This window comes from Dermacentor variabilis, chromosome 2 (genome assembly GCF_050947875.1).
Source record: "Dermacentor variabilis isolate Ectoservices chromosome 2, ASM5094787v1, whole genome shotgun sequence".
In the NCBI taxonomy this organism is placed as follows: Eukaryota; Metazoa; Arthropoda; class Arachnida; order Ixodida; family Ixodidae; genus Dermacentor; species Dermacentor variabilis.
In genome coordinates, this window is record NC_134569.1 from 99,701,812 (window position 1) to 99,721,363 (window position 19,552).

Below are 19,552 nucleotides of genomic sequence, written 5' to 3' on the forward strand. Positions count from 1 at the left end.
TTTGGGAGACTCATCTTGGCACTTTTGCCACCTTCTCATTTACAAGCTGTTCAAGAAAGTAGCCCGGATACGAAGATATCGGGCAATTGGAAATGTAACAGCTTAAAAGCCGTGCACGCATAGTTTTCAAGTCTTGGAAATAGCATGCACAACCAGTGTGCACATGCCAAGGGAGTGTACCAAGGAAATGGTAACGGTGCCATAGTGCACGTGCAGAACCCAACTCCAACTAAGCTTGTTTGTAAGCAGAGCTGGCAGCATCTGCAATATATTGGGCCTTCCATATTTAAAGCTGCTGATTAAGGCACTAAAGCTCTGGCCTAGCACCACCAGGATTTGACCTGCGATGCAGCCCTGTTTATCCCTTTTGTAGTAGCAAAGTGGAAGAGATCAATTCAGAAAATGCAGCGTGAGGGAATGTTTATTATTTTCTTTTTCTGAGCTTCTCTGCACATTATGCTATAAAGACTACGAGGGAGCAATGTCATTAGGTTCCATATGTTTTTCGAAACTTGTGTTTAGCAGAAAAGCCAAAGTCAGCAAAGTTCTTGTAAAAACACGGCAGCTCATTCCCTTGCTAAACTGGAAAAGGATTCAAGTAACCCTCAACTCTATCCAATAAAATGAAATCATGGCAAAGGTTAACTCAAGGAAGAATATAATATTTAAATGCAACATAAAGTATTGGTTTGCCATACTGTCACAAAATTTGCTCTCACATGCTTACTAGCAAGGGTGAAAAATTGCATTAAACTTGATGGAAGTGCGTTTCCTATTCGAAGCAGTCACAAACTAAATATCTCCCTTCGCATTTACAAATTTCAACAAGTGCTATTGATGCTGACCAGACAATGGAAAGGGCCACAAAAATGAGCTGATGCACTTGCAAATACCAATTCGTTCTTGCTGCAACATTCTGTCCGTACCAACACTAATTACTTGGCAGTTTACCTTGATCAGCCTTAGCTGCAAGCACTTCTAGACTTCTTGCTTTTCTTTCCTGGTCACATTTGTCTTGAAGTCTGCACAGCTTCTGGAGTTGAAATCGAGCATGCCAAGAAATAAATAAGAACTAGCATGGCCAACTGGCCTTTCTTGAAGGCTGTGCCACATCAGCAGTGCCTTTATTCAACAAAACCACTGCCTGCATTCTACTAGGCTATAGCATAACTAGCCCGGCTGACGGCATGCAATGAGACTTTCTGGCAGCACGAGAGACACTTGTCAAAACCGCATGCTCATGTGTCCGATATCCAAACCATTTGTGGACACAAAATTACATTACACTTCTCAAACTGCATCAGCGATGTTCGAAACATCGCATGTAAGTGGAGAATGTTGCTTTGGTTCAAACTTACCGTGGCGCATACTCCAACTGTCTGTGGAAACAACACACTTTATTGCTGCAAAGTCGAAGCTTTGACTTATGAAAAGGAGGTTCTAGTAGTTCTGCAAGCATGTTGTTTGACATAAGCAACAAACGATTCTTGCTAATCTGTCATAGTTCTCGATACACGGCAGTAGACGTACGTCTTGTGCTGGCAAAGGAATACACATTAATGTCAGTGATGATTCCACAGCACATTCCTTGTGCTGCTACCTTTCAAAAATTTTAGTGCAGATCAGGATCACACGCTTCTCTACCTCGGCTGATAGTTTAGCGCACCATGGAAATTCGTCCTGGATTAAGCTGATGGGCAAACCGTGAACGGCACGTTCTCCTGCCGCTCTGGACTTGTTTTTCTTTCGTGGTCAGCAATGGAGCAAACAGCTGAAAGAATCAAAAAGTGCGCTGCCACTGTACGTTCAGTCCTTCAGCCTTCATATACCGTTGCCGGTAAACTATCGAAACGGCCGCCTGCTGGGAAGGCGAGCCGGTCGCACACGGAAACAAGCTTATGCCCACAAATAATTGTGACAGTCATATCCTACTGTGCGAGTATCTCGGCGAAAGGCGACAAATCAGATGTATCTGCAGCTCGCTTGGTTATCGAGCGACGTCGCGTCTACCAACTGCGCAACTTCGTCCAAACTGCTCACTACAAGCGGCCGATCTAACGTTGCCACATCACAATTTGCGCACTGGAACCCACCTAAAGGTGACCGACGTCTTTCGACGTAACTGTCAGTCTCACTGAACAGCGGCATCAAAGCTGTGCTCGCGGGCTATCGAATCGTCGCCAGCGTAGTCTTCATTCATCCATTTTAAGTAGTCACTGTTGCCACTCATTCTCAAGCACCCCGGCAGTCCTGATGGCACTGGCAGATCGCGCTGACCCGGCACTATTACCACTTTCGTCGTTATGGCTTAGCAGAAATTAAAGCTAAATGTATGAAAGTGGTGCAGACAGTATCACGCCCATGTCATGCAGCAACCACTGCTCACGAACGAAAAAAAAAAAAAGAAGTAATAATGATCGCCCCTTTCCCATTTGCTTTCCGCGCACTTCACACCAAACTTACGCCAAACACTCATCTAGCGACGCCCTAGACCTACGGTTTTAAAGTTTCAAGACAACTGCGGACTATAACTGATCAATAATAGTAAACGACGCGTGACCCACGAACTAATGCGAAGCTACGGACAAGACTACAATCGCTGCCGCTGCTCGCGCCAGCAACTCGGCCGGCGGGCCGGCCAATTGCAGCCGCTTGGCCAGCCAAAGCCAGTCACAACAAAGCTGAAAATGGCGCCCGTTTGATATGGCGCAGGTGCGTGTTGCGAGTCTGTAAAGTCAATTTGGCGCCTTTTTGAAGTAGTAAGTTGACGCGCAAGCCCGTAGACCGCAATGCAGAGCGAAAATTCTCCACGCGATAAGCGGCCTCTGTTCGCACAAGGCGTCATATATCCGTCGCCACCAGCATCGCCGTACCGGAGCCCGAGTGGCGGGCAGCAACCGACCTACACGCCGAATTTTTCTCCAAGAAATCAGGCCCACTCAGGTCCGCCATCGCCATTCTCCTCTCCAAGGTTCAGCACGCCCGTTTACCACCCCAGACAGCCCAAGTACCCAAGGGAAAGCTACGGCTCGCCACGATCGCCGTGGCAACAGCAGGGCTACCACGGTTATCCACAACGCCAGCACTTTTCCTCTAGTCGGCGGGTACGCATTCTGGCGTTCTTATAAGGCTTTTACACAATTCAAAAGTTCGCCGATGTATAGTACACGCTCGTTTTACGCGCCAGAGCGTTACAAACCACGTAAAAGAATTGCTGTCTCTTGTTGCTGCTGCAGTTGCCATGTTCAGCTGATTGATTCAAGGTGCTTATTTTTCCAGCGAGTCCATCTGCGCGTCAGAATGCCAAGAGACCTTATAATAATGACTAAGTTTAATTTATTTAAATAACCGGATCCAACAAGGCATCACAAACACTGCACAAGTCTCTTTCATACACATTTCCACCAAGCACTTGCCACACACTAATGCCTAACAAGCCACCAAAATGGCAGCTACCTTACAGCACCTGTTTCGTTAGTGAAGTTTTAGAGATGACAAGGACATACGTACGCCTCATTGGCACTTAATCTTGTTATCAGTAAATGACTAAATCCCCAGAGAAATCTAACAGCATTGAGGCATTTGAAGTCGCTAGTGGAGACAGGAACAGCGCACCTTTAAAGTGCAAATCCCATAAAATTGGGAATGAAAAGAGAGATATTAGTTGTATAATGGGTACCTAGTGCTGGTTTCATTGCAACAATTGTAAAAATGCCCCTAGAATCAATGACAGTTTGGTCCTACAAACCTTTTCGTGTGTTTGGCAGCATTCTCAGTAAGTTTTGTTGGAAGGTGACAATGAGAATGGAGCAAAAGGTGCACACGTCGGCGTACAGCTGCCTTGGAGATGTAGTGCGCAGCGCCGTTGCCTGGCTCGGTGAAGCGGCAGAGCACTGCATGTGCACTTTACCGCTGCCTGCCATTTATTTCTCTTGTTCTTCTCTTGATGTCGCAGTCTTCAGGCTCCAGAGGATCCAGCTGGTCTGGATCGCCGTTCCAGTCCTCGCCCAATCGCGGAGCCAGTGGCGGTTCCCACAGCTATGTCAAGCCATCCATGGTCGAAGACCCATGGGCAGAGCTGCAAGACATGCTTCAGGTCAAGCAAGTTCAACCAGGCAATGCATCCACAAACAAGACTGCTGAAGAGTCGCCTGCAAGGACCACGTCCGATGTCAACACACTACAGTCGGACAACAGTGGGCAGTGTACAGCCGAGGCAGGCAGCGACTCATCAGCCAAACCTCGGCCAACTGCAGACGAAAATGTGTGCTCTTAGCAGTGGCCAAAAGCTACTGCAGTGTGATGTGCTCCTGTAGGTCAACATCCAGTGTGCACACAAGAAAGGTGGCATGCTTGCTGAACCTCGACCATTGGCCTCCCATGAACCTTGCACAAGTGCGTGGTAATGTGCTTGTGCCCAGCATAAGTGCCAGCTCACCATTTCTATTTGCATGTTGCTCTACTCTCTTCCGAGATGGGGCTCACAGATGCAAATGCTTTGGAAGAACTGCTTCCTTGATATACATTACGTACCATGTCACTGCATCAAGCTGTAAGTAAAGCATATCACTGCATCATTCTTAGTTTTTATTTCATATTCACATTAAAAGGCTGCAATGAACTGCAGTATTAAAGCACAACCCCAGTTCCATAAAATGTTTATCCTCTATGAGAGTGCATAAGCAGCTTTCGTCAAGGTGCAATAAGCTTCAAATACAACTTTCATGGTGTTCAGCATTACTAAATATGCTTGATCTCCTAACCTGAGGCCTAAGCTCTAGTTTAGTAAAACAATGACCGGGGCTAGTTGGTGGACGTTCATGGTTGTGTTGTGCTTATAATTACACTGACAGATGAACTAAAGAAACAACAAGGAAGTGGACATACATGGCACAATACCAACATCACGTACGCCCACTTCTTTTTCTTTATGTTCGTTCTTTAATTCTTTGCTCAGTGTAATTTATGCGCAATACAATCATAATCTGAATGTTTACTGCAACCTCGAGGTGATCCTTCGATGCAATGACAATCCAAGAAGTACTAGTCGCACTAAGTAGCTGGAATGGAACAGCAGATTCCTAGTTCGGAATAGAAAAGCCCACACATGGCACACAAGAAAGAACACACAAAAAGAAATGTGGTCTGACAACTTACCATTTCAGCTAGCACAGCTGTTTGATGCCTTCGCCAGAGTACCTGAACACAGACAAAAAATGGCAGTGAATGTCTAGTGTCTGTGCCAAGAGTCAAGTACACAAATATATCTGAAATCAAGGACTAGAGCAAAATATTTCAGCAGGGCTTCACAAACCAGCACCACCACCATCACCAGGTAAAGATACCAAAAGTACCCCGACCCCCTTGTCTTTTGCCTTAGCAATGCAACACGTACGTGTAAGATGCGGCCGTATATAGGTCACAATGGCCTCTCATGCCTGTGTAAATGAATATCAAACTGAAAAGCATCTATCACACACTTCGATGTTCCACATTGGAACCTACTGGTAATAGCCACAGTGCACTGAATTGACAAAGTCAGAAAGTTCAACTATCCCATAAACAGGTTTGGTTTTCATTAGGTGTTTCCATTTTCCGTACGGAAAAGAAAAAAAAACATCGAGCCACTGCATGTAATACACTGCCAGTTCCAAACTACCACATCAGCCTGTTCACAGTTTACACAATCTTGCATGAGCGCACGCCCGCGCACGATCAACCAAGAACTTTCCATGAGCAGAGAACGAACTTCATTTTTTTTTTTTTTTTCCCGGACCCAACAATCCCGGACCGCTCGGTTGAGGTTCGGAGACATGTGGGCAGAACCGTTACTCCTACGCGACCGCACGGTACACGAGTATCTGTCTGCCCCCACATTGCGATTTCTATGTTATCGCAACGCAGTCTTTGGCGTCACACAGAGCTGAAGCGGCAACTACATGCATTTCCACCAGCTACAAAGACGGCGGTGTGCAAACGTGGTCGGAATGCGCGCAGCGTGACCGACTACAGCGCATCACCTGCGCTGCACGTTTCTGCAGTTCCAAGGGCTCGGGTTATCGCGCGACGAGCAAGCGGGTGCGTCGACAACAAGCAGAAATGCGCTTCATGCGGTTACCGCGTGGCACGCATTATTGGAACCCGCGCCTCGTCCAAGGCAAAACTGCACGTACGCTTGCCGGCGCGCCTTCCGTTTTCCCGCGAGCGGATTGAAGTTTATTTTCGCCTCCGTAGACATCGTTTCGTATTTTTTTTTTAGGTACTCAGAGCACCGATACTTGTCTGGAGAAGACATCTGTGCTCGCGCCGCGCACGATCTGTCCTACACTGTCTGCGTACGCGCAAGGCTGGAGCTCTCGCGCGCCGGCGCAAAACGCTCTTGCGTTATGATGCAACGTGGAACAAGTCGAAAGGAGCCCCACACCGCCAACAACTCGCCTTCAATCGCATCAATCTATGCGAGCGAGCGCTCCCTCCTCTCTCACACACACTCAGCGCGGGAGCGGCGAAATGCCCGCGGCACACCGCGAGCTACTCAACCTCGGACTGACAAAACGATAGTCTTACTTTTTTGTAGCGCAAGCTGAAGGAGGACAACAGAAAGGCGCATCTGACACACACAGCGCTAACTTTCAACAACGGATTAGTTTCCCGTTCTCGTCACTATATATACACCCTCGAACCGTCATACAGCACGTGTAAAATTTCGGTAAAAAATGAAAAAAAAAAAAATATGAACTGGGATGAGAACCACACGTAAGCAGTTTCTTGACGCATATTCACAGACATGTACACGTTCAGCGCGAACAAAGATGACCGAGCTATTTTGAGGATAATGAAATGGAAGGTTTACTGACGCATGCGTCGCCGAATGTTGATGTGCGTCTGGCTTCTATTATCAAGCGCATCATCTCTCACCTGCTTCTACTCACGATGACTGTTTCTTTAAATCTAGGTTTGCATTTGCATTTCTGGCAATAGATGGCAAGAAAGCCGTCAGCGGCCAAGTTGTTTACTTTGTTATTGTTTTCTCATAGCCTGTTCTTTATGCATCTGCCTGTTTGACCAATGTAGCTTGTGGAGAGGGATGTGTTTCAGCGAAGCACTGAAAAAATCATGCCAACACCTAATGCACGATAGCTTCGGACGGCAAGCCTCGCGTTTAAGCCGCGCTGGTTACCAGAGCCACGTGCTTGTGTCAGTCGCAGGACTGCTCAGGGCACAGCAAAGCAGTTCGGAGCAGGTACATGGTTCAAGCACTGACATGAACAAAAAGGTTGCTGTCATCCCCTACATACACGGGTTCTCCCATATATTAAAGAAGATTGCTGGAAGGAGTGCCAACAACGTTGTATTTTCGGCGCGCGCGTAATAAATTCGTCAGCCTGTGTAAAAAAACAAGACCAGAAAGAATCGCACGTACCGCATGCAAAAAAGAACAAAACAAATTCATTGATTGCATCGCGGGTGTGGTGTACCGCATTCCACTCTGGCGTGGACGATCCTACATTGGTCAAACATGCAGATGCGTAAATGACAGGCTACGAAAACACAATAACAAAGTAAACAACTTGGCCGCTCACGGCTTTCTTGCCATCCGTTGCCAGAGATGCAAATGCGAACTTAGATTTATAGAAACGGTCATCATGATTAGAAGCAGGTGTGAGATGACGCGCTTGATAATAGAAGCTAGACACATATCAACATTCGGCAACGCATGCGTCAGTAAACCTTCCATTTCATTATCCTCAAAATAGCTCGGTCATCTTTGTTCGCGCTGAACGTGTACGCGTCTGTAAATATGCGAGTCAAGAAACTGCTTACGTGTGGTTCCCAGTTTATTTTTTGTTCATTTTTCCAAAAATTTTACACGTGCTGTATGACGGGTCGAGGGTGTATATATAGTGACGAGAACGGGAAATAAATTTTGTTAAAAAGTTAGCGCTGTGTGTGTCAGATGTGCCTTTCTGTTGTCCTTGTTCAGCTTGCACTACAACAAAATAACATATGCCGTACCAACAAGCCCCTATAGCTATCCTCAAAAACCATAGTCGATTGCGCAATTGAGTGAAACCGACCCCCCCCCCCCCCCCCGGCTACAATCAAGCGGCTACCTTTACCTAACCCAATAATTTCGTCACAAAAGAGCGCGCTCATAACGGTGTGCCGGTGGGCTCGAGCGGAGTGTATATTACGCAAGTATCCGCATCCCAACCCGCCGTGGTTGCTCAGTGGCTATGGTGTTGGGCTGCTGAGCACGAGGTCGCGGGACCGAATCCTGGCCACGGCGGCCGCATTTCGATGGGGGCGAAATGCGAAAACACCCGTGTTTAGGTGCACGATCTAGGTGCACGTTAAGGAATCCCAGGTGGTCTAAATTTCCGGAGTCCTCCACTACGGCGTGCCTCATAATCACAAAGTGGTTTTGGCACGTAAAACCCCATAATGTAACTTCGCATCCCCTCACGCAACCTCGCAGGAGCAAAGCAGGCGGGACCCTTTAACAATTTTGTTGAGTCTCGAAAAGTGTAAAAATGCAATGTACTATGAAAAGACTGCAGTAAACTACAACTTCAGAGAGACGCGCCCGCCTTTGCCACAGGAAAACTGGAATCCCGTCGCCAAGGAGCGAATCGCGAACACAGAGAACCCGCGTTTCGCAGATGACCACTCCACCGCGACGGCTAGGCAACTGTGGCTTTTGGGTGCTAACAAGATCGCTGGTCCGAACCCCTGCGGCAGCGACTGAACTGCGATGTGGGGGAGGAGGGGCAGTAACGACCCCGTAACAGACTCGAGCACCCGTCAGAGAATTTAAAAAATAAAGAAAAAAAGCTCTGAGGGCCTCCTTCGCCTGTAAGAGTAGAACGCGATAGCATTCAAAGATCGCAGACTTATCAAGCTTGCCGGCAACTGCAGCTTATGTAACCGGAATGTTTACCGGAATAAGCTATGCACCAAGGTGAGCTTTGTGTTAGAGACGCGGCCACTTGCGTGGGTCGATCCCGGAGGTAGTGCACAGCCGCGACAACAAAATTTAAGCGATTTTGAGGTTTCTGTTATTGTTTTACACTTTTAATATTCAAGTCTGAGAAGAGTTAACATGAAAGGCATGCGCTGTCGGGTGCTTTGTTTCATGACGTTTGTGGGCTGTTATTTTCAACGTTCCGAGGAATAGCTTTGTCAAGAATTTAAGACAAGAGCAGCTTTAGTGATAGAGAGGTGTGGCAATATATTACACCGAACGTTATATAGCAAGGCGTGGCATATACGCATACCTGTATATATATACGGAAATTTTCGCTCACGGACAACTCCGCCGACACTGGACTTTCTGCGACACGGGGCCCTTAACGCTATCGTGCTAAAAATTAAATTCTGAAGTTTTATGTGCCAAAACCACGATCTGATTACGAGGCACCCTGTACTGAGGGGCTCCGGATCAATTTTGACCGCCCGGGGATCTTTAACCTGCCCCAATGCACGGAACACGGGAGTCTTTGCATTTGGCCCACATTGAAATGCCGCCACCGCGGCATCCCGCCATCTCGTGCTTAGCAGCGCAACACCACAGCCGCTAAGCCACCACGGCGGGCCCGTCAAAGAAACTCAGGTGTCCTAGGCGGAACGTCCACACACTGCGTAGCTTCGAGACCGTATACGTTAAAACAGGCCCAGCTAATCGGCCGCACGGCACTGTGAGGTACGTTGACTATCGGTCAAGGTAAGCACCGTCTTTCGCTTGGCGCGTGAAAACCGAAACACACCATTCGTTAAACGGCAATATAAACTGTGCGCGTTGATGTTTGCGTTCTACCGTCTTTGTCAGTTCGCGCTTGCAACAGCAGTAATCAATGGAACAAGAAATGCGCACGCCATACAACGTAGTTGTTGGCACAAGCATCACAGTTCACGCGCACAACTCGCGGTCCACGCGCGCATTGTTGCGGCACTCGACCGAGCGCCTCTGCGGAAATGGCCATTGTTCGCTCGGTTTATTGATCTCCGACATATTAAAGCTCGTAGCTCCTATTAACTGCCAGCCACAAGCGCAACTTGACGAGCGCCGCATTGTGAACGACACGCGAATGGGCGCTTGCCATAACTGCGAGCCACGAGCGCGATTCTGTGCATCAAACGGAGCCTGACGAGCGCCGCATTGTAAACGTCACGCGAATGAGCGCTTGTCATCTCGAAGCAGGCGGGAGCGCCAGCTGTGCGAACACGCAGCGACAGTGGAAGGTTGCGTGCCGTGACTCCAGCAGCACTCACTTTTTGCTTTTCACTGACGAGAGAGAGAGAGAGAGGGGATAAAGAAATAAACCGAATAACTGCGCTGCTCGCGCTCCACCCGTAAATATAGTCAAAAGACGTCCTAGTGAGGCTGCCTGCCGCCTAACACGATTTTCCATTTTTACTACGAACTCTCGAGGCAACGTGTTCAGCAGCGAACGGCTACTTTCACGACGGCGGACGCATGCTTTCGACATTGATCGCGGGTCAGGGGGGGGCGCCAAACCTCTCACAAGTTTTCCGTAAAGTCTTGGCATACAACGTCGAGAGTTGAAAGCGCGTTGGTTTATCTCCACATTCGACGAGATGTGGAGCGAACTCCTCCGAAATACGGGCCCTCTCTAAACTCGCACGTGTTAAATGTGATCCGAGCGCGTGATAACGAAGGGCTACCCGTGAACAATCCCACACTATCTCCTTCCACCAAATGAATTGTGCGTTCACACAATTGGCTGAACTCAACCGCACGACACGAGTCTGAGCCTACAGGAAGGAGTGGCAACAACGTTGTATTTTCGGCGCGCGCCTAATAAATTCGTCAGCCTGTGTAAAAACACAAGACCAGAAAGAATCGCACGTACCGCATGCAAAAAAGAACTAAACCGACAACGACCGCAGATCGTTGTCGGTGAGCGATGCTAAGACAGCCTGGGCGAGCAGTGCATATCTCCGGTACAAAAATATTCGCTCGAGTGCAGTTCCAGCTAGGCAGCTGAAGGGTTCACCGCCACGACATCGACGGTTTTTGTTCACATCTGCTTAATTACGACATCAGAACATCGTTTAGCATTGGCTGATGTTCCGGTATATCGTGTGTCCGAACGTGTGCACCGTATTTATTCGAGCAAGTGGCGCAAGGAGCGAGTCTTGTGCAAGGCGGGCTTACGACCATTACCACTTATACCGCACTGTGACCGTTACAGCCCCAATACGTACGTAACCACACTATACCCGCTAGGGAACCTCTTTAAAATATGCACGTTGTCGCTTTGGTTGAACTGGGCCTGCTTTAGTACAAACATTGATACCCGTTGGTAAACACTTTTCCGTGAACTTGAGCGCACCAAAGTGCGGGTTTGCGTGCCTTACTCGATTAAGTACGGCAGTCATGCGCCCACACCGCCGCAGTGCAGATGGATTTTGCATCTTGACATTCGCGCAACGGCAAGTGACAAACCAACATAAGCTTGCCAATTAAGCCATGACGCTCCCCCCCCCCCCCTTTTTTTTTCTCACTGCGAATACGCAACGTCGTTACGCCGACCCCGCCGTACATCACGACCACGACACGCACAAATTGACCTTTATTTCACTTGCCACGTAGCCAGGTGTCGAGAACGCGCACTAACGCAGAAGCCCGGAATGCACGCCTCGAATAACTTACCATCTTTGTTTTGGTTTTACTATTTGATTCACTAACATTCATCTTAACATAAACCTTAACTCGTAACATTCACAGGAGTGTGTATAAAGGCGTATGGATCCAGATCGAAAAGTGCGAGAAAAGGAGAGGAGGAAGCGCGCTAAAAAGCGCCGAGGCAACCTCCTGCTGCACGTTCGCAACTCCTAGAAGGCCAACTTTCTCACTCGCTAGAAGAAGAATAGCTAAGGACGAGAGAGTGAGAGACGAATACTACATACTTGTTAGACACTACGTGGACGACGAACGGTCACGCGACTGCTTATTTAAAGCTGCATCACGTCCCTAATCGCGCCCACATTGTAACCAAGGGCGATTACCGCAACAAACTAACAATATGAGCAATTACGCGCGCGCGTGCGAATCGCCGCAGACAACTGCCTGTATAGCTTTTCAAAACTGCCGCCATTTAATCCACCGGCCCGCAGAGTCTTCAAAATCAACGGTCACGTGCCACCACTATTCAGCCGAAAGAACCCTGGCGCTAAATCAACTAGGCTCGCTCGGCGCCGCGCACGTTCTCGCACTAACAAGCGCAGTTTGTGCATTTACGCGATTGAATGTACGGTAATAAAGAACGTCATCGGACAAAAAAAAAAATTACATGCATACAAAGGCGCTTCGCAAACAGAACCACGGCGCGCATTCCAACCTCAACGCACACGATGCGCATACGTATTTACGAAGCTTTACGTGCCAAAGCGAGGATCCGATTGGGGGTGGGACGCCGCAGTGGAGCACTCCGGATTAATTTCGTCCACCTGGGGACCTCGCACGGCGCACGGAAGTTTTGCATTTCGCCCGATAGCAACGCGGCCGCGATTCGATACCGCGACCACGTGCTCAGCCGCGCAACGCCTGCCTTCCTTGGCCTGCTGAACAGGAAGAACATCGCGAGGTTTGTTCGAGGCTGTCCCTTACGTGGCTTTGATAATTGAAAAAAGTATGGGGTTTTACGTGCCAAAACCACGATCCGATTACGAACTCCGGAAATTCGGACCACTTGGAGTTCCTTTAACGTACGCCTGGCTTTATAGCAGTACATACGCTGTGAAGGTTCGTTCTTCGAACGGTTAATCCTCGAAACAAACCGCGCGCCGGCCAGTACCTTGTGGCACGTTTTGAATCCACGGCCTTGCGCAGCCGGGACTGACATTTGAACACGTCTCATAACCAATAAGGTTTGCAGTGGTTGCAAATATCCACCAAACTGGCTATCCGGATTTCAAGAAACGGATAGTCAGGATACCCGGTTTAAGTAACCAATTAGCCGGATATGCGAGTATTCGGACACGAATATTTGGTGTTTAAAAATGGAAAGGTAAGGAGGTTAACCAGAGCAGCTATCGAGTTTGCACGAGCGGTTGCAAAATATAAAAGAGAGAGAGGTAGTTGATTTGTGCAGAAGTACAGAACAACAAATATTAGGCTTTCCGAATACTATTAACCTTAACTGAATAACCAACCGAATAACCGATCACTCCGGTTTTCAAATTCGAATAACCGGTGAATCGAATAACCGGATAATCGGTTTTTCCGCAAAACCTGTTTGTTGTTGCTGCACTGAATTAAGGGTTTCTGAAGTACGGAATGTCAACGAAGTCCACCGCTGTCCTTCCGGCTCTCGAATGTAACAAAGCGACAACGACCGGCACATCAGCAGCGGTGCTTCTGGGGAATAACGCGGCCTTTTAATTCCTGGTCACGACGGATCACGAAGACGATCCCGGTTTCACTTGCGACCTGAAAACTGCCACGACCAGTACGGCGACAGGAAGGAAAAATTCCGGACAGCAGTTCAAGTTCAATCGACGTCGTTTCACGTCCGGAGCAGCACAGCGGCAAGCGCAGAATTATTCTTTCGCCAGCTCGGGTTCATCGAACTTACACTTAAATCTATGTACGCCAACGCTTCTGCATTCTGTGGCCGCCGCAGCAGGGTATCGGACGCGCGACCTTCTGCGCACCAGCATACTCGGCAGTCATTTGGCCGCCGCAAGAGCACGGCAATATGTACAATCCTGGGATCGCTTTTTGAAGAAGAGGTGTCAGCGTCACGCATACATCCCTTGCCTTTGTTTACAAATTCCGCACGGGTGTGACCAATTTATGGCGCTATAACATCAAGCAGCTATGACACTCATCGTGGTGGAGGGACCGACTCTGACCGTATTTTTGACGAACACCTAAAACGCGCTACACGAGCATTTCTTGCATTCCTCCGCCATCGATGCCGACGAGGCCTGGAAACGAACCTGGGACCTCGTGCCCATTTTGTTCAACGTAAAGCAGGGGGGTATACACCGACTTTGTCGAGGTCCGCATATTGTTATAGAGCTGCACGCCGTAGAACAAGGAACCAGCTTTGTGCACGTTACCTAGGTTAGCTTTTCAGCACCACGCTGCAAGCTGTGGACTACGAAATAGCGTACGTGACGTCATGAGACTACTTCCTCGCGCAGTGACGGTGCCTTCAAAAATCTGCATAACAGGCAGTCCGTTAGGAAAACCACGATGCTGGCTTGGTCAGTCCAGGCGCAATTTTGCTATTCACAGTGCGCTTCAGCGATTACCCACGACGAGATTCGTTCAACAGAAGCGTTTACGGAATCCGCTGTAGCTCCCTTTTCACTTGTCAATTAGCACTGTATCTTGCAATCTTCAACAGAACCATGCCAGCCTTTCCTTATGTCAACAGATGCGTACGCGAACATAGAAGCCATCCCTGTACTTGGAATCTACACATTTCACTGCAACGAGAGCGCTACACAAGATTCCAAGGACTAACTAATATGTTTCTTGCTTCGGTATACGATGTTTAACCGGACTGGAGTGAATTATTAAATCAGAGATCTGTAGCGGGACTTAAATATACCAAAGTTTAGACCAGTTTCGGTTTCAGTTTCGAATCGTGTCAACATTTAATTGTATTCATTATAGCCACTTAGTTTTTATACCCGCCAGTAAGCAACACCTTAAGCGATGTACGACATCGCAACGAAATGAAATTCGGCGCGCGGGAGCCAAAAATTTGGCGTCCGTGCCACGTAACCGTTTTCCTCGCAACTTAACGGCGCTGCCTTACGTTGCCGACAACGTCTGGCAAACGAGACGTCGCATGTGTTACGGCCCTAGTGCTATAGAAAACTAGTGTCTGCAGTCTCGGTTCGTAGCCCCAGCGACCGTACCGCGCAAAACAAACGGTATAAAGGAGTCAAAGATGCAGCAGGCAATGACGGATTCACTGCACTTGCAGTTTCTTTTATACGAGGTCGAGAAGCTCCAAGCGAGAGTCAAGTAAACAGGCATGCGTGAATGTAGTTGTAGGTGGAGCCGATATACGTGCATGCCGATAATTATATAACGGTACGCGAAGGTCGATTCACCTCTTCTCCGCTGCAATTCTGAGTCACTTGGTTTTGGCAACATCTACACAACACTTGACACTATAGACGTTTTCTGAGCGCATGACAGGCCAACGCTAGATCGTGTTTTGATGACACCACTTTTCGCGGGTGTTGGTCTCACCTGGTACAGGATTCCAACGATGGCAGGATGAGAAAAAATGTACAATGAAAAAGATGCGCGACGCCGGTTACACAATGCAGCCCAGCCGATTGGCGTTTCTCTGTCCATGTACCGCGTGAAGTCGCGCGACGAGCGCAAGTGTTGTGTGTCCGGACAAGAAAAGTACAGGGGATGTGTGCCAATTCATGCTGGCCATGTCAAAGCACTTGTTCAAGTCCTGCCTTAGTTGGCGTGGTCATAGCAATATTTGCGTTTACCAGCACAGGTAGATGATGTTGAACCATTATAAGCATAGAGTGCAACCACTTTGTTGACTAGAAGTAGTAAAGCAGTGGATACGGTAATAGCTTTCCAGGTCTTCCAGCACACACCAGATGCACATCACAGTGGATTCCTTCTGAAATTGGTGTACCAGAGATCTTTAAGCCCAAACAGCAGCACAGGCACCCAGTAACAGCCCTAATATATGCATGCAAAACATTGTTCAGTACCGCACAAATATTTTTTGAACACAAAACTTCCTTGCCAGCATCTAGGGGACTCAAAGTGGAACAGTGGGCAGCTTATGACACAGCAGTAATTTTCTTTTTTTTGATCAGGCTTACTATACAATGCATCAAATTAGTGCTCGCAAGTGGCAATTGTGAATTGTTAAGTGGCAGGCTGTGCTTGGCCACTAAGAGGCCACTTCTAGGTCAATGGGGTCATGCTGGGTATGAGAACACTGTGCAATATGTCAAATCAGATTTAATTCTCGAGGGTGTGCCCACAGGCAAAGTTATAAACAATGTGCAACAAAGTCACTTTACTTGATGAACTGGCACCAAATTGTACGGCCCACAATAGCCACACAATATCAGGCTACCCATACAACCACCTTGGCAAGCAATGGCGCAATTATTAAGTGTATTGTGGTGCACTGCACTCCAGTGGGCTCAAAAAACGAAAACACTCGCATACTTATGTTCATATGCACCCAAGAGCTGCAGATGATAAAAATTAAATACTAGCCCTCCACTAAGTTCTTCCTCACAGCCCAGAGTGAAACCTCACGATGGTTAAATGCTAGGAGTTATTGCTAATATACCCTGTGCAAAGTTGTGTAGATGAACACCATTTCTGTAATGCAGGCCAGATGAGTTCTGGCCTTATGTGCAGTTTGGCCACATATAGTTGTGAAAATGCCTAGTAGACAGCCTGCATGAGTTAAATCTCTTTCACTATGACAATTCTCAGGCTGACAATGCCCAAGGCTGTAGGAGATTTTAGGAACAGTTCGAGGTGCTTGTCAATTGCTTCTTCCTTTCTTATCCAGATGTAAGCTTTCTACTAGGGTAAACATGTTCGAACAAGCTGTCCCAGGTAAGGTCGTTAGTTTATAAATTTTTACAAAATAATAAGTGAAGTCCACCTTTAAATCTAGAACTTCCAAACTTGCATTTATACTCAAGCCTGGATTGCACTAATACTAGCTCTTGACCTTCCAAATGTCTAACCAGAAAATAAATGCACAGGGAGAGTCACAGGCAGCCATTATACAGTGTAGAACCACCTAGTTGGACAAACACAGGAAAGATGAAAGTCAATGCTTACCTCCGAGGACACCTTGACACTGCGATTACAGTGGAGAACATATTTTTTTGTTGAAGTAAACATGTAGTGCAGTTCCTTGGATGCGAGGGATGCACTTCTCTTCCAGAGAGTCTTCGCACGGCAGTCAGGATTGACACACAGAAACAACGGTAGCACGCGCACTTGGCCCAGCATGAGAGATCTCGCACGTCACAGTCTGAAGGAGTGATGTCGAAAGACACGATGGCGTCCTCAAATCCTGGCGGCTTGGCAGAAGACCCAAGGTGGAAGCCATAAGGATTGCTGTGTGACGAAGCGACTTAGTGGCAAAGCTGCAAGGTTGCAAGATTTTGGCGGGACATAGCCTGTGCTCTCCCATCTGTCTGAATCTACGTTCAGATGGATCTTCTCTGGATGTGGCTCATACTGTTAAAGAAAACTGCCACCTAGTGTGGCTAACTCGCAAGGCAGACTTGTCTGCAAGTGCTTTGACATGACAGCTTCAAGGGAGACGCCATGTACGTATGCAATGCCTTAACTTTAAGTGTATGTGTGTACAAGATAGAAGCACGGGCTGTTGTCCGCGAGTAAAAAAAATTAAAAAAAAATAGAAGGGTTGCTTCCACCTTACACTTATGCAACAAAAAAAGTTTCAAACAGAAACATGTTTGTTACCTCCTGTTTTACTCAAATCAGGTTTTACATACATGTGACTCACACGATGCAGCCTTCGGCAACCCAAAATCACATATGGCTAACAAACAAGCACCCTTGCAAATGGCATGCTTGTCAGCGTGCACTCCACTGGATGACCTTGCATCAGAGTAGAGGCCTTACAGTGAAGCCTGAAGACCACCCATTTCGTGTCTTTCCTCCACCCTGCGGCCTCTGAAAGAAGCACCTTGATTCGACATGTCCTTTCAGTTGCCCAACTTCATCACATGGATATTTTCACAGGGATGGGAGAACACCCGTGCTTTCAGGGAAGCACACCTTGAAAGCTTGACATTCAAGCTGTCCTTTGGGCATATACTGTTCCTGTCACACATAAACGCACACACACACACACAAAAAAAAAAATCACATGGAAAGTGTGTCCAGTATTACTGAAAAGCACAACACTAAGTCGTGCTTTGCTAGATACATATGTACAATGCACTGGGAAATAAACATAGGGGGAATGCCAGGAATATGAGGCTGCCATCTTGCAGTCCCTCAGATGTCACACCTGACATCAGCAGCAGTAGCAACATGTAAACCAGTCCAGCTGTAATCATTTGGCCAAGTAAATAGGAAAGCTGGCCCCATTAATACAAACGAACACCCTTTGGCCAGGACTGTTGTGCAAGATGTAGCACACCAGAATGACTTTGAAAAAAGGACGCCTCCATATTTTAAAAGCAGAAAAGATGAGCATGCCCAGTATAGCACATGAGACTCTCTGGTCTGCTCTCAGGAGAGGAGAGTGAAGCACTGAATTCTTCTGGCTAGGTAGTGGCCCCTTCAGGGGTCAAGTTGGCCACCCCATGCAATGCACTCCTTTGGCACCACAGTGTGCACAGTTCCTGGAGTGGCTATGTAAGAAATATAATGCAGTGTGCAGTCAAAAGGCCCACAAAATAAAGCATCCAAACCTGCTGGTTGTGCCTGAAAACCTTGACAGCTCTCATCACAGCATGAAATAACAGGAGGGAACCTCTGTGCCCTTAGAGGAGTGGCCTGTGGCTGCCGCCTCTGAAGTCTGCTGGTGGGGCTCCTCTAGAAGGCCCTCCTCCCCTGTAGGATGACATTTCCATCCTGGAAGGGTATGCATCTGGCGGCGACACCTCATGCACATGGGAAGGTGGTGGCGTCCTCAGCAAGCTGTGCCGAAGTTGCTGCCCCATCGGTGGAGGTGGAGAGTTGCCCAAACGTGAAGCACGCGCATCGACCACTGCTTGGGGTGAGATGTAGTAATCTCGGCCCCTGCGAGACTCCAGCCCACCATGGTAGGACCGCTCATACTCTGGCAACTCATAACCCCGTAACTCCCCAAACCCAACATCGCTTCCCTCTTCCCGCACACGTGGCTCAAAGCCCTGATAGGGGTGGTGGTGGCGCTGGTGTGACGGAGTACGAATGGGAGGGGGAGGAGTAGTGGGGATACCTGAGTGGCTGCTGGGATTCTTTACGCGAAAGCCCTGCGCTTCCAGCAGCTGCGCCAATGCAGCCTTGACGCCTGAAGTGGTGTAGCTCTGTTGTTGCGCAGCGGTGGAACTCATGCCAGACAGACCCACGGATTCAAAGGGTGGCGAACTGTCGTCAGGTGGTCCTCTCCGATGGTATGAAGTGGCATCCCCTGACCCTCGGCCAAGCACAGGCATGGGAGGGGACGGTGGCCTTCCACGGTGCGTGGTGGAGGCCTCAATCCGTCGAGGAAGCACAGGAGGGGCACGGTCACCATGGGCGTCGTCCATGTGGAGGGGTGGACCCAACGGCCCACGGTCGAAGAGGTAGGCACCAGGGCTGGTGGTCTGCCCCCGGATGTCTGCAACGACACACCCATGTTATTTTAATAGAACTCAGCCATGTCACTTTAAAGGTTATACCTATCAAGATTTTTGCTATAGGCAAAGACGTTCAGCTGCTTATCCTTAGCTGTATTGCGGCTCCTGTTCCTGCAATGAATACCTGAAGCAAGAGGGACTACATGGCTGCTCACTAGAAGTAATCCCTAATCTCCCATTATTCATTTGTCTT

The 19,552-nt window shown here is 48.2% G+C and overlaps 2 protein-coding genes across 18 annotated transcripts in view; one reads left to right on the forward strand and one right to left on the reverse strand.

The window, feature by feature from the left end:
* Positions 1-19,552, reverse strand: part of LOC142572384 (uncharacterized) — a 113,812-nt gene that overhangs the window by 23,725 nt on the left and 70,535 nt on the right. For 5 of the 17 annotated variants that reach the window (XR_012826064.1, XR_012826061.1, XR_012826062.1 and 2 more), the window contains exons 12-14: positions 18,960-19,340; positions 5,158-5,199; positions 1,359-4,078 (exon numbers count right to left, since the gene is read on the reverse strand). Coding sequence is in view for 2 of the 17 variants with exons in the window: in XM_075681465.1 (XP_075537580.1) it covers positions 18,520-19,340 (821 nt within the window). In the remaining 15 variants the exon portion in view is untranslated. Of the gene's footprint in view, positions 1-951; positions 1,034-1,358; positions 4,551-5,157; positions 5,200-17,453; positions 19,341-19,552 lie in introns of those variants that run through there. The other 12 variants (XR_012826071.1, XR_012826069.1, XR_012826068.1 and 9 more) reach the window with 9 other exon arrangements.
* LOC142572390 (uncharacterized) lies at positions 2,790-4,577 on the forward strand. Its single transcript, XM_075681473.1, has 2 exons — positions 2,790-3,104; positions 3,956-4,577. Exons 1-2 carry the CDS (start codon positions 2,790-2,792, stop codon positions 4,274-4,276), a joined length of 636 nt encoding a protein of 211 aa, XP_075537588.1. The 3' UTR covers positions 4,277-4,577.

Excerpts from the sequence above, each read along its gene's own strand:
- LOC142572390 (XM_075681473.1), top strand. The coding sequence starts at position 2,790 with ATGCAGAGCGAAAATTCTCCACGCGATAAGCGGCCTCTGTTCGCACAA. Across the intron at positions 3,105-3,955 it reads ACTTTTCCTCTAGTCGGCGG|TCTTCAGGCTCCAGAGGATC; the intron begins GTACGCATTCTG and ends TTGATGTCGCAG.